The sequence below is a fragment of the Heteronotia binoei genome, chromosome 2, assembly GCF_032191835.1.
Source record: "Heteronotia binoei isolate CCM8104 ecotype False Entrance Well chromosome 2, APGP_CSIRO_Hbin_v1, whole genome shotgun sequence".
Lineage (NCBI taxonomy): Eukaryota > Metazoa > Chordata > Lepidosauria > Squamata > Gekkonidae > Heteronotia > Heteronotia binoei.
Genome location: NC_083224.1, coordinates 27,597,729 through 27,613,105, shown reverse-complemented (window position 1 = coordinate 27,613,105; position 15,377 = coordinate 27,597,729). Strand labels below are relative to the sequence as shown.

General features: G+C 49.4%; 1 protein-coding gene across 1 annotated transcript in view; it reads right to left on the bottom strand.

Moving 5' to 3' along the window:
• LOC132566044 (synaptonemal complex protein 2-like) overlaps positions 1-15,377 on the bottom strand; it is a 54,677-nt gene that overhangs the window by 6,494 nt on the left and 32,806 nt on the right. Inside the window, exons 19-20 of the mRNA XM_060230707.1 lie at positions 898-992; positions 710-809 (exon numbers count right to left, since the gene is read on the bottom strand). Coding sequence (XP_060086690.1) covers positions 710-809; positions 898-992 — 195 coding nt within the window. The remainder of the gene's footprint in view (positions 1-709; positions 810-897; positions 993-15,377) is intronic.

The window sequence follows — 15,377 nt, the reverse complement described above, 5'->3', positions numbered from 1 at the left end:
TGGCCAGAATTGTTGCAGGGCTTGGAAGAGTTACTGCCAGTTCAGTTTGCACCTGATTATCCCAGATGGTGCGACCTATGCTAATGACTGTGTGACCTAATATGTTATTAGGGGATGTGGTCTAATATGCTACTGAGTTCCTGCTGGGCTTTTTCTACAAAAAAACCCTGGACCTATACATAGTGGGCTGGGTGTGTGTGTGCCAAATTAGGCTCTCCCCACTTGACTTCAAATAGAACAACAATTATTTGTATTAATTTTGCTGGCCTGAATCATTCTCCCTTGGTGGAGCACTGTTTTTTAAGTTGATAATTTTTTATGGCCCACGAATAATGTTATAAATATTCATATGGCCTTTGAGTAGACAAGGGCTTGGCATGAACACAGCTGCCACTTTAGAATTTCCCCACCCCTGGAGTAGACAAAACTGACTTTGATGGACCTGAGAGTCTGATTCAGTAGAAGGCAGCTTCATATGTTCATATATTCATAAACAATGAATTATTCCATGAACTTCCCCTCGTTCCAGGCATGCGCAGTGGATGCCTGCTCCCCAGAGCGGGAGGAAACACGCGCCAAAAATAACGCCTAGGCTAGCTTTGAATTCTCCGAGGTTGGGTTTGTCCCAGCGGGAAAACCCATGTGTGGGACTGCACAGAGGCCACAAAGAAGATCTCAAGCAATCCTATGCCCCCATAATTACAAATACCGAAAATTCTTTTTCCACATTCTTCAAAGTTTGTGCGTCTCTTTCAAAACTTTCAAGCTCATCAACGAGGCGGGAATGAAATTGTTCCAGCTGCTTGGACCTGCAAATAAATGAATAAACAAAATAAAACTAAACAACTCTCCAAGTATATAATTCTTCAGATAATCACATTAAATCCTTGAACAAACCTGTGTTGGTGCAACTCACTACTCATTGTGTTCATGTGTTGATGAGCTGACTTCAATGACTGCTTTGTGAAACTGTCCATTCTGTTTGAACGGCTCTAGAAAAACAGTAACAACAAAATTACTTACTCTTAATTTTACAGTAAATTGAATTTGTACTGAGACTGGGGGGAAAGTTTGTCATCTATGAACTCAGGCCAACCTGTGCAACGAGGAATGTGTTTATTTTAAAAGAATTACAACCTGCCTCCCCATAACTCAGGACAGCTTTCCATCCATTAAACTAGCACTGCAGAAGTAAATCAGAGAACCATCACAAATCGTAAAGGACATTAATTATACCTGGGCTTAGCACTACAAATGCTATACCAAAGCTCTCCAGAATGAGCTATGAACAAGCCTTTAGTACCTGATTGGGCAACCCATTCCACATGACAGGAGCTGCCACTGAGAACACTTGTACCTCATTGGTGCTGAAGGGACCTAGGGGGGAGATGACACACCTAACTAGGCCTGCTGGATGGATATTTTGACCTGTGTGAGCATAAAGGAAGAAAAAGTCCCTCTATATGTGTCCCAGATCATGAAGGTAAGAATCAGCACCTTGAACTGAACTCCAAAGCAAAACAACTAAGCACAGGCTATATGTGTGCATGCCACAAGTTATATGCACACAAAAAGGCAGGTGGCTGCATTCTGCATTGGAGTTATCTTCAAGGGCAGTCAGCCTAGAGCATGCTATTTTAGTCTAACCTGGATGTTACAGAAACAAGGATCAATCAGAGCCAGGTCAGCTGAATCTAGAAGGAAGGACAAGCTAGGAAGCATCTGTAAACAATGCCACTCTGTTGGTCATCCTGAAAACCTGCTATAATGAGAAATTCTAAAGTGGCAGCTGTGTTCACGTCAAGCCAGTCATAATCTGGAAGAGCTATGATTAGGAGCTTCATCAGTTTTTCAACAGGAAGCTGGAGAATGGGGTGAAGCAATTCAGATGGGAGCTGCTGCGTGGAGGTTAGCCTTCTTCCCGTGCACTGTTGCCAGTGCAAATGCCACCCTCCAAGCTGCAACTGTTGTGTGATGGGAAACATAACAAGCAGGCCTCAGATTCAGCAGGAGCTCACAGATGCACAGCTCCTGAACCTTTCTGAGAGTTCCACCTCCTCCTTCCCACCTTGTCCATTGAATAGTAGGTGCAGCTGCATAACAATCCCTGGATGAGCTCCACCACCTATTTTTCTAACAAGTATTACATGGAGCCTCTTATATGTTTTTACCCATAGGGCAGTTCCCAGAGAGTGACTGAAACTGGAGAAACAGCACAAGAGAAAGGGTTATGTCTTGCTCTCAACAACATGCCAGTGTTCTCAAGAGGTCCAGGAATTCCAGCTTTTGAAATCACAAATGCTGACATGTGAAAACAAAAGTCATCCAAAGAAAGCCGCCCTGAGCCATCTCTGTGGGAAGGGCGGGATACAAATCATAAAATAAAAATATAATAAGAGTGAAACTAAATGGGAATATTTTTGTTGTTGTTAACGTTTTCTAGCCTTTTTCTGCACTTGCATTAATGATTTTTTAAAATATTGCTTTCACAGAATATTAGTAGATATCATGTGGGGAGCCCATGCGATTCCTCACGTCCTGTAGCTGACCTCAATTCCTTTATATAATCACATATCTTATAGGTTTAAATTTGCAGCTATACAATGAGACAGCGGTCTGATAGGGATCACACAAAAACAAGTTGTGAAAATTATGAAATACTAAAAAAAAAAAAGTCCATATTTGAGGCTCCCCTTGAACAACATCTATAATGGTGCCGTATATGGGTCTACAGCCCACTTTCCCGCATAGACTGAGAACCGCTTCCACTTCAATTGGTAGGATTTGCGTGTTGAAGGCTTCCTTGCACTCCAGAACACTTCTCTGACTTCTGGAGGGAATTCTAAGGTTTGATCCTCCAGGCGGTCACCGGAAAAATTTCGGATCGTGATGGTAGACATTCTCGTGTTGAGTCAGAATGTCGGGAGTTAGAGGCAGGCGATGGTAAATCCCGTGAGAGAGAAGCAGAAGAGGGGAAAACCAAGCCTGACGGAGCCACCACGGGGTTATCAGTATACAGTTCGTGTGGTCTATTCATATTTTTTGTATGGTCCTGGATATCAGTTGTATCGGTGGAAACATGTAAAATAAATTTCCTGACCAGCGATGAAGAAAGGCGTCCCCTGAGTGGTCCATTGGGGGACCCCTGCTGAAAAAGATTTCATATTGGTTCGAGATGCAAATCCGTCCACCTGTGGAAGGCCCCATACCTGGAAGATGGGATGAAGCTAACAATCGTTGATCGTCCATTCCAGGTCGCTGGGACTTGATCTGCTGAGTGCATCTGCATGAGTGTTCATTATTCCTGGTAAATGTACTGCAGAGAGAAAGATGTTGCTTTGAATGCACCAGTTCCACAGAAGGGGGGCCTGTTTGCAAAGGGACAGCAACCTCGGGCCCCCTTGTTTGTTTATATAGTAAACAGTAGTGACATGGTCTGAGGCTACTTGGACGTGTCGGCCTGTCAGGTGCAAAAGGAAAGATTTCAGTGCATGGTGCACAGTCAGAAGCTCTAGTGCACTGATGTGCCTCACACTGTCTGTCGCAGATCAGGATTCTTGTGTTGTGAAGTTCCCGCAGTGGGCTCCCCAGCCACTGAGAGAAGCATCGGTCGTTAGCATTTGAGTGGGTGGAGAAAGTGGAAAGTCCTTGCCCCTCAGTATGTTGTGGGCCAGCAGCCGCCAGTTCAAAGAGTGAAGGGCGTCCTCTGGAATAGTCAGTAGTAAAGTTTGAGGATGAGTCATAGGCTTGAAATTGTGGAGAAACCATAGCTGCAGTGGTTGCATTCTAAGACCAGCAAATGGGATCACCGCAGTTGTGGCTGCCATGAGGCCTAACAAATGTTGAACAGACTCCGCTGTCTGCGTCAGAGTGAGAAAAAAGGTTTGGATCAAGTTCTTTAAGGTTTGGGATCTGTTCAAAGGCAGAAAAGCTTTGAATGCTGTTGTATTGATGACAGCTCCTATAAAAGGGAGTATTTGGGTGGGCTGTAGATGTGATTTCACAAAGTTCACAGAAAGGTCCAGGTCCTTGAGGAGCTGCAAGGTTGATGTAATGTCCGTCCTTTCCTTCCATACGCCCGGGGGTTGGGGGGGTTGGGAAGGGGGAGGAAGACGAGACGATAGTAAAGAAGGTATTTTTTTTTACATTACCAGTAGAAGATCGAAGAAGACGAAGGCGAAGATGACGAAGGACACAAAAGGTTTGAAGAAAATAGTAAGGCTAGATGAAGTTGAGGAGACGCAACGAGGAAGGACAATCCCGAGCGGCAGTTAGAAAGAAACTGGGTGGGTGGAGCGCCTCCCCCTCGCTCCAGGCATGCGCAGTGGATGCCTGCTCCTCAGGGCAAGAGGGAATGCGCACCAAAATAAATGCCTAGGGTAGCTTTAAATTCTACGAGGTCAGGTTCGTTCCAGGCAGAAAACCCATGTGTGGGACTGCACAGAGACCACGATGAAGATCAAAAACTTTGCATCAGAAGATTGAACACTATAGAGAGCGTCGAGACGTTTGGGAGTGGGTGGGATGGAGGCAGGAGTTTCCCAAGCCTCCTTCAGATTTGCAAGGTGCACAGGCAACATGGGCAACAGTGTTGTTGGTGGCAGTTGGTCTTGGACCTGTTTGTAAACTAAGTCTGTGACTTCTGATTTACCAGTATTGACAGGGATGTGTAAAGCCTCAGCAATCCTAGTGATCATTTCCAGGTAAGGTGGTGACAACGGACTAGGAGTGATATCGTCAGGATGTTCTGGAAGCAATGGATTAGCAGTTTCAGAAGAGGAAGAGGCTGACGATGAAGAGTCCGAGCACGGATCCTCTGTGTCCTTAGGAGCGGAGACGACGGGTCCTTCTGCAGGAGGTCATCTGGCATATATATCAGTTCCTGAATAGGAGAGGAGAGTTGCGAAGGTCCTCCAGCAGCCGCTGAAGCTTTGGATACTGCATAAGGAGTGAGTTTAGGCGGCTGAGGAACAGTAGACTTTGTGTTAACTGTTGCCGGTTTAGAAGTAGAAAAAGTGGTGCGAAAGGAAGATTTGCCGTTCGGGTAATGACGGTGATACCATCTAGCATATGCTTCTGGGGAAGGTGTTCTAGATGGTGTAGGAGTCAGTGAATAACGCCGATGATGAACTGAATGGTATCTAGACGTCGATCAAGATCGAGGATGGCTCTGTTCCTATAGGAAGCCCTAGAGGTCGATCTATGACACCTTGAAGTCGAACGACGCCTCGATGTTGATCTCAAGTGATGACAGCTCCTATGGGATGCTCTTGAGGTCAAGCGCACTTGCCTCGAAGTCAAGCACTTTCGCCTGGAAGCTAAGCGTGAGTGGCATTGGCTTCGATGAGAAGCTTTAGAAGTCAAATGACAACACCTGGAGGTTGATCGTCTTCGACAGCGTGAGCGGTCATGTCTAGAGCGTGAGCAAGATCTGTCGAGTGAAGTGGGAGATGAACTGAGCAGGTTTCAGAAGCGGGAGCCAAGGTGAATGGCTCAAAAGAGACAAATTAGGCACGTCACGAAACCAATCCGTTCACTCTGCTGGCTCTGCAGGTAGTTGGTTACCCGATCGATATTGTAGACCTGATCCAGCTGAATCGAGGACTTTAATTATGGTCGCCACAGCAGAAAGCAAGGCTTGGGTATCGACAGCATGATTATCTGGAATCACGTTTTTCTGCCCGAGGGTGCTCAGGCTTGGAAGAGCTTCGCGGCAGCATTGGGGAAGTATTGGAAGCGAAGAAAGTGGCGGGACGAGCGGTGGTCCTCTGGTAAATGAGGCCGAAGGTGTATAGGCTTGAAGAGCTCCACGGCGGGCCTCCAGTGTAATTGTGGGAAGGGTGGGGCCCCTTCCCCCTCCCCTGACGACTGGAGACCATAGGCAGAAGAACAAGAGCTGGGAGCAGGCTGAGACAGCCGACGAGGCGAGGTGTGAGTGGAGGTTGTTTGGTGGAGAGAGGGTGAGACTGATTACAAATCCAACTTGCAGTTCTGGGTCCCTGGGGCGGTGGCTGCGAGGCGGCAGGGACACGGGGGGGGGGGCAGTACCTCCCTGGGCCCCTGGTGCTGAGCGGAAGCTGCCTCGGGTTCTCAGACTGCAGGATCCCCTTCCCTCGTTACTCCGCCACCACCCTCCAACAATAAGAGCTATGCTCTCACACTGCTTAAGAATAAGAACTGAACTCTCTGCTTTTTGCTTGCCTTGCACCTTAAGAATAAGAACTGAACTCTTTGCTTTTTGCTTGCCTTGCACCTTTTGGACACGACCGCACTTTAACAACATAAGAGAAGAACTCTGTATTTCATTGCACCGTCACTTTGTAAACAACTGCACCTTTGCCCTTTAATTCTATTGTTCTTAACTACCAATTTTTGTAAAACTAGATAATTAATTATTTATTGGTCTTTTAACTAGTTTTTTTGATTAGCTACGTTGTTATATTGCTGGCAAATTAATAAGAGATGAGGATAGGGGTAGAGGTTTTAATTAAGGAGCCAAGGGATTTATTAGTTTATTAATCTTAGCTAAGGAGTTAGTGGGGGTTGGTTGAGGGACTTAAATTTGAGAATTAATGGATTGGTAGTTGGCATTATTGATAGATCAGAACATAAGAACTAAAAGAGGTCAGAGGTATTGTTACTACCAGCTGTGGAGCTGGTGCCCACCGGGAGTCGATGACTGGCCTGGGGATTCCGGTACTCCTGGGGAGGGGAAGGTATGACGGTGGGAACAGGCAGATTTATAGGCGAAGGGGGCCGAGACATAGTGGTGCTCAGCCACCTTCCAGCCTGTGTCCCATCCCGATGGTGACAGGTAGTGTGGCCAGACGAATGTACTCGCCTCCGTCACTGGTGTTATGTAATGCCAGGTCCATTAATAACAAGACCATGATCCTTCGGGATTTCCTGCTGGAGCAGGATGCGGACCTGGCTTGCGTGACCGAGACCTGGGTGCGGGATGGGGAGACTGTGGCTCTCTCCCAGATGGCCCCCCCAGGATACTCGGTCTTTCACCAGTCCCGGACTAGCGGGCGGGGGGGAGGAGTGGCATTGTTCATATGAGAGGCTTACTCCTTTAGGGCTCTCCCGGCCCCGGAGATTCCAGGCGTGGAATGTGCTGGCCTGATGTGGGACGTTGGGGAGGGGTTGGCGATCTGGCTGGTGTACCGACCGCCTAGCGCCTTACCATCCCTGATGGAGGCGGCGGCAGACTGGGCATTGGAGTACCCTAGGCTACTGGTCTTGGGTGACTTCAACGTCCATGCCAACGACGCGGCTTCCAGTCAGGCGTTGGACCTAGTGTCATCCATGGCAACACTGGGACTCGCCCAGGTTGTTACAGCGCCCACTCATCAGGCGGGACACATGTTAGACCTGGTCTTTGTGGCGGGAGTTTTAGTGGACGATATTGCTACTATAGCAGTGCCATGGTCGGATCACTATGCCCTCAAGGCTCGTGTGGATGTGTCACCCCAAGCCTGTTTAGGTGGAGAGCATATTTTAGCTCGCCCGCGGAGCCTGATGGACCCGGAACGGTTCCTAACGTCTCTACGGGATTCCTGGCCCACTGGCGACTCCCTGGATGACCTGGTAGAGTCCTGGAACGATGGACTCTCTAGGGCCATTGAGGAAGTCGCACCTAGGCGCCCTCTGCGTCCCCGTTCGAAGCCGTCACCTTGGTTTAACCAGGGGCTCCGGCAACAAAAACGTGGACTCAGACTAGAGAGACAATGGCGGCGTACTCGAGACGAAGCGATTCGAACATCCTATAGAGAGAGTTTGAAATCCTATGAGATGGCAATCAAAGCCGCAAAGAAAACATACTTTGCGACTAAGATTGCGTCCGCAACTTCGCACCCGGCACAATTGTTTGATATAATTCGGAATCTTACGACACTGCCACAAGGCAGACCAAATTCTATTTAATTGGAGATTGGCTGTGAGGCTTTTGCGAAATTTTTTGCGGACAAGATCGCGTCACTTCGCCCCGACCCCTCGGCCATATTTGAGGCAGCTAGTGAAACCGAAGCTCCGGGCCTGTCTTCGGATTGTGTTCTGGATGGCTTCGGTCCTCTCAGCCTGGAGGAAGTTGACAGGATTCTCTTATCTGCACGCCCAACAACTTGTAATTTGGACCCTCGCCCCTCCTGCCTTATTAAATCTTGCCAGAGGGAGCTTAGATATCCTGTACGGGATATTATAAATAGATCCCTGATGGAAGGGCATTTTCCAACGCCGCTCAAAGAGGCAATGGTCCGCCCCCTCTTGAAAAAACCAACCTTAGACCCGGCCCAATTGGCGCATTACCGGCCGGTCTCAAACTTGCCCTTTTTGGGCAAGCTTATCGAGAGGGCAGTGGCGATGCAGTTACAGACTTTCCTGGAGGACGCTTCCATCCTTGACCCACTCCAGTCTGGCTTTCGCCCGGGTCATGGGACGGAGACGGTGTTGGTCGCCCTGGTGGATGACCTTCAATGGCATCTGGATCAGGGCGGCTCGGCGGTGCTGATGTTGTTGGACCTGTCGGCTGCGTTCGACACGGTCGACCATCGGTTACTGACCTGCCGCCTCGCCGACGCGGGGATTCAGGGGTTGGCTTTACAGTGGCTTTCCTTGAAGGTCGGGGGCAAAGGGTCGCGATTGGGGGTGAGCTATCCCAAAGGCGCACGCTTGATTGCGGAGTGCCTCAGGGGGCGGTTCTCTCCCCGATGTTATTTAACATCTATATGCGTCCCCTTGCCCAGATTGCCCGAAGGTATGGGCTGGGTTGTCACCAGTATGCTGATGACACCCAGCTCTATCTACTTATGGATGGCCAACCGGTCTCCGCCCCAGAAAATCTAGACCGGGCATTACAGGAAGTGGCTGGGTGGCTCAGACTGAGCGGGCTGAAGCTAAATCCGGCGAAGACAGAGGTCCTTTGCTTGGGTCGTCGGGGTCCGGGGAGGGAAATCCCCCTACCAGTTTTTGAGGGTGTGCCGCTGATAGCGGCAGACAAGGTCAAAAGCCTGGGGGTACTATTGGAGTCCTCTTTAACGATGGAGGCTCAGATAGCAGCCACTGCCAAGTCCGCATTTTTTCATCTTAGGCGGGCAAGGCAGTTGGCCCCCTTCCTGGAGCGCGACGATCTAGCAACAGTGATCCATGCCACAGTCACCTTGAGGTTGGACTACTGCAATGCTCTCTACATGGGGCTGCCTTTGTGCCGAACTCGAAAGCTGCAGCTAGTGCAGAATGCCGCGGCCCGGCTGCTGTTAGGACTCCCAAGAAGGGAGCACATCCGGCCAGGGCTCTGGGATCTGCACTGGCTGCCAATAGTCCGGTACAAGGTGCTGGTTATTACCTTTAAAGCCCTATATGGCCTAGGACATCCCTACCTGAAGGACCGTCTCTCCCCACATGTTCCCCAGAGAGTACTGAGATCGGGAACTCAAAATCTCCTAGTTATCCCCGGGCCAAAAGAAGCCCGCTTAAAATCTACAAGGGACCGGGCCTTTTCTGTTACGGCCCCCTCCTGGTGGAACCAGCTGCCGGAAGAGGTGAGGGCCCTGCGGGACCTCGCCCAGTTCCGCAGGGCCTGTAAGACAACCCTCTTCCGGCTGGCCTATGACTAGCTGGTACAAGAAACCGAGTGTAGTTACACTACATGTCTGCTGTCCCTAATGTTTTAAATGGTTTAAATGTCTTAAAATTTTAAATGTATTAATTATTTTAACTGTTTTTATGCTTAAATTCTATTTATGTCAAATTCTTATGTTGTGAGCCGCCATGAGCTACTTGTTGGGAAGGGTGGGATATAAATCATAAAATAAACAAATAAAATAAACAATAACGGTGGAGGAATCCATGGGAACCGTCAAAGCCAAAGGTGCTGTTGTCGATGGTGTTGTAGTTGACGGAGTGATAGGCAAGCCTGCCGGTATTGTAGCTGTAGGGGCCATAGAAGTCAAATAGCAAGCCTTTATTGGCATAAAAGCCATAGAAGTCGAAATCGATGCTTTAGAAGTCGAAGCCGAGATCGGGGTGATAGTCGATGCTTGTTGTGACGAGGCAGTCATTTCTGGCATCTTGGTCGGAGCTTTCAGAGTCATAGACCGATGTTTGGTCTTTTTATCAGTCTTATGCTTCTTTTTATGAGAAGCGGCAGACGAAGCCAAATCTCCCTGCTTCTTTTGGGAGGGAGGTGGAGAGGCTTTCAAAGCAGAGGATCGGGGTATCAGAGATAGCTCAAGCAAATGGCTTTGTAGGCGCACAGCTCAGATCTTTCGCGTCTGCTTGCCAAACCCCTTACAGTGGACACAGGTCACAACTTTGTGTCCCACACCCATTCACAGGAGGCAGTATGAATGTCTGCCCGTGGATGGGAGCTTAGTCCGATACTTTAGACCAGGGGTAGCCAACAGCAGCTCTCCAGATGTTTTTTGCCTACAACTTCCATCAGCCCCAGTCATTAGCCATGCTGGCTGGGGCTGATGGGAGTTGTAGGCAAAAAAACATCTGGAGAGCTACTGTTGGCCACCCTTGCTTTAGACACCTTTTTAAAAGGTGGTGGTCCCCTTTTTGTCCGCCAGGGTGAGGGGGGGAAGAAGGGGACGAAAGGAAGGATGTTTTACTCACAGAGGGTCCTTTCTTTTTGTTTTTAGGAAGTAGAGAAGTTGAAGCGACGAAAAGACGAAGGACGACGATGATGGAAAGATGGTAAGGAGAAACGCTGTGGAGGAGCTAATGCAACGAGGTCCGGTAAGGGTGGCGGCAAAAAAGAAACCAAGCGGGAGGCGGAGCTCCTCCCCCATTCTAGGCATGCGCACTGTGTGCCTGCTCCCTGGAGCGGGAGAGGAGCCTGCCAAAAACACACTTCACTGTTATTGGAGTTCTCCAAGGTCAGCTTCGAGCAAAGGGCACGAACCCAAGTGTGTAGACTGCACAGGGACCACGAAGATCAGAACATCTCATTGAAGGTTCTCCAGGGTCACTTCCGCACCGAATGTTTGCTCCATTGTCTCTGTTGCTGCCATGCTTGCACCTGAAGTGCTTTTGAAAGCTGCTTCCAGACTGGTAGCTTTCTACTGCACCCCCCTCCCCCTTTTAATTGATGAACCAGGCTTTCCATCGCACACTGGATCCAATGAAGGACTGCATTTCTGCTACATCAGCACTTCCATCATCTTAAGAGGTGATGATGTGCCACCCCTGTAATTTTTCTTTTGCCCATGCAGTATCTCAAGATAGTGGGATAATGCAAGGTTAGTATTCCTAGGGCACCACAGAGGTTCACTTTTTCCAGACCCAAGGCTGCATTTTTAAACTGCCCAGTCCTATCCTCTAACCCAAACCGACCCGTGCAGGCATACTGGGACTATTAAAACAGCAGGTTCTCACTTTCTCTCACTCACTCATACACACAAACTCTCCCTTCTGTCTCATCTTCCAAGTCCCTGATCCCCAGCTCTGAAAAAGCCCTTTCCACGAACCCAGCCCCTTGGTTGAAAATTCACCCCTTCATTTCCAGCCCCTTTGGGTGTTCATGGTCCCAGTTGGGAACAGTGTGTATCTACAAGCGCATAAGCATGGAATCAAATCCTCCTCCATCCCGCTCACCCCCTTTGTCTGGTAAGCTGCGGGCTCTCTGTTAGCAGACAGCTAAAAGACAAGGCAAGTTTAATAGCTAAGCATACCATTTACAGGAAGACAATACCCCTCCCTGATCTCCTGAACTGCAGTAATATATGCCAGAAGATTTAAAAGAAAATCATGGGAAATGGCTGGGAAAATGGCAGCAGCTCAGGGGGGAAAGGTGATGGCTAGGAGTGAGGTGTGGAAGTGGTTGAATGGGAGCCGGACCTTTGTAAGTGAAACATACAGGATAATGCCACAAAAAACACTTCAGGTGAGTCCTTTCCAGAAACAATGGTGCAAAGGTGGTCAGAAAAAAAGAAAGGGAAAAGCTGGTGGGAAACTAGCAGAGCAACAACTGAGGAAGGCCGCTATGTGTGTGGCTGAGGTAGTTCAGAAGCCAAGCTGCATCAATAAGTTCATTAGGAAATGACCCTGGTCGTAGCTAGTTTGGCTCTTAGGTTGTTGCAGCAACCCTAACAGGGAATCTTGCAGCACAATAAAAACATAAGGAACTCCTTTTTCTTGAACAATGACAAGCTGGTATTGTGTTCTCTGGAATGTATCAAAATCATGACATATCTAGACTGGGAATGCTTCAGTAATCTCTTCTTCACCCGGGGCTACAGGAGATAAGATAAAGGTTTCTGGTTGCCATTCTTCCACTGCTGACAGGTGGATGTTGGTCAGAGATGTTACATACTATTTGGCAGCTGAAAGAATGAAGTCTGCCACTGTGAAGTCCCTATCAAGGACTGAATGTATGTCCTAATATGATCTGCCTGGGGATTCCAGTACTCCTGGGGAGGGAAAGGTATGATGGTGGGAACAGACAGAATTATAAGGGAATTCTGGCCCCCTTCCAGTCACTGTCCCATCCCGACGGTGGCAGGTAAAGGGGTCAGGTTGAATTACTCACCTCCATCATTGGTGTTATGTAATGCCAGGTCCATAAATAATAAGACCTCAATCCTTTGGGAGTTCTTGCTTGAGCAGCATGTGGACCTGGCTTGCATGATTGAGACCTGGGTGCGATATGGGGAGATTGTAGCTCTCTCCCAGACGGCTCCCCCCAGGATACTCAGTCTTTCACCAATCGCGGACTAGTGGGCGGGGGGGAGGGGTGGCTCTATTCATACGAGAGGCTTACTCCTTTCAGGCTCTCCCGACCCGAGATTAATGGCATTGAATGTGCCGGTCTGGCGTGGGACGTTGGGGTGGGGTTGGCGATCTGGCTGGTGTACCATCTGCCGAACACACTAGCCAGCGCCTTACTGTCCCTGATGGAGGCCATAACAGGCTGGGCATTGGAGTACCCAAGGCTTTTGATCTTGGGTGACTTCAATGTCCATGCCGATGACGCGACCTCCAGTCAGGCGATGGACATAGTGTCATTCATGGCAACACTGGGACTCTCCCAACTTGTTACAATACCCACTCACCAGGTGGGGCACATGCTAGATTTGATCTTTGTGGCGGGAGTTTTAGTGGACGGTATTACTGCTGAAGCAGTGCCATGGTCAGACCACTTATGCCCTCAAGGCTTGTGTGGATGTCCCACCCCAAGCCCGTTTAGGCAGTGAGCACATTTTAGCTCGCCCGCAGAGCCAGATGGACCCGGAACGGTTCCAAATGGCTCTAAGGGATTCCTGACCCCTGGCTATTTCTTGGATGACATGACTGAGCCCTGGCATGACAGACTCTCCAGAGCCATCGATGAGATCACACCTTGGCATCCTCTGTGCCCTCGCTCTAAGCTAGCACCATGGTACAATCTGGAGTTGTGGCAGATGAAATGAGGACTCAGACTAGAGAGGCAATGGTGGTGTACTTGAGACGAAGTACAATTCTCTTATAGAGTTTGAGGTGCCATGAGATGGCAGTCAAAGCCACAAAGAAAACTTACTTTGTGGCCAAGATTGCGTCTGCAATTTTGCATCTGGCACAATTGTTTAACACAATTTGGACCCTTACAACACTGCCACAAGGCAGGCCAAATTCTAGGGAATGGGAGATCAGCTGTGAGGCTTTTGCGATTTTTTTTGCAGATAAGATCTTGTCGCTCCACGACCTCCCCGCCGCATTGGAGACAGTATGTGAACTCGAGGCCCCATGCCTGTCTTCTGGTTCTGTACTGGACCACTTCAATACACTCAGCCTAGAGGAAGTTGACAGGATCCTCTCTACTGTACGCCCAACAACTTGTGATGTGAACCTTGCCCTTCCTGGCTAATTAAAGCTTGCCAGAGGGAACTCAGATATCCTATATGGGATATCGTAAATAGATCCCTTGCGGGTGTTTTCCAACACCTCTTAAAGAGGTGGTGGTCTGCCCTCTCCTGAAAAAATCGACATTAGACCCGGCCGAATTGGCACATTACTGGCCGGTCTTGAATTTACCCTTTTGGGGTAAAATTGAGAGGACAGTAGCACTACAGTTACAGAGCTTTCTGGATGACGCTTTTGTCCTAGACCCTCACCAGTCCGGCTTCCGACCAGGTCACGGGATGGAGACAGTGCTGGTCGCCCTGGTGGATGACCTCCAGCGGCATCTGGATCGAGGTGGCTTGGCAGTACTGATGTTGTTGGACCTATCGGTAGCATTCGATACGGTCAACCATCAGTTGCTGACCCGCCGTCTCACCAACGCAGGGATTCAGGGGTTAGCCTTGCAGTGGCTTTCCTCCTTCCTTGATGGTCGGGGACAAAGCATGGCGATTGGGGGAGAACTGTCCCGGAGGCACGCGCTTGACTGCGGGGTGCCTCAAGGGGCAATGCTCTCCCCGATGTTGTTCAACATCTACATGCACCCCTTGCCCAGATTGCCCGGAGGTATGGGTTGCCACCAGTACGCTGATGACACCCAGCTCTATCTACTGATGGATGGCCGGCCTGACTGTATCCCAGAAAATTTGGGCCTGGCGCTACAAGACGTGGCTGGATGGCTTAGGCTGAGTAGACTGAAGCTCAATCCAGTGAAGACAGAGGTCCTTTGCTTGAGTTGTGGCGGTCTGGGAAGGAAAATTCCCCTACTGGCGTTTGATGGTGCACCACTGGCGATGGTGCACAAGGTCAAGAGCTTGGGGGTGCTACTGGAACCTGCCTTGACAATGGAGGCCCAGATAGCAGCCTCTGCTAAATCCGCGTTTTTCCATCTTAGGGGGCAAGGCAGTTGGTCCCCTTCCTGAGCATGGCGACCTGGCAACAGTGATCCATGCAATGGTCACCTCGAAGAGGGACTACTGTAATGCCCTCTACATGAGGATGCCCTTGTGCCGAACCTGGAAGCTGCAGCTAGTGCAGAACACGGTCGCCCGGCTGTTATTGGGGCTTTCCAGGTGGGAGCACATTCAGCCAGGACTGCGGGAACTGCACTGGCTGTCAATAGGATACCGGATTCATTACAAGGCGCTGGTTATTACCTTTAAAGCCCTATATGGCCTAGGACCTGCCTATCTTAGGGACCGTCTCTCCCCACATGTTCCCCAGAGAGTACTCAGATCGGGATCACAAAATCTATTAGTAATCCCTGGGCCGAAGGAGGCCCAATTGAAATCAACCAGACAGGGCCTTCTCAATTGTAGCCCCCTGCTGGTGAAACCAACTGCCAGATGAAGTGAGGGCCTTGCGGAACCTTGTGCAGTTCCGCAGGGCCTGCAAGACTGTCCTCTTCTGGCTGGCATTTGATTGACTCAGCTCCGGTATTTAAGAGAAGTGGAAGTAGGCCATCGCCACCAGAATAGCACCCACTCAATACGTTTTTT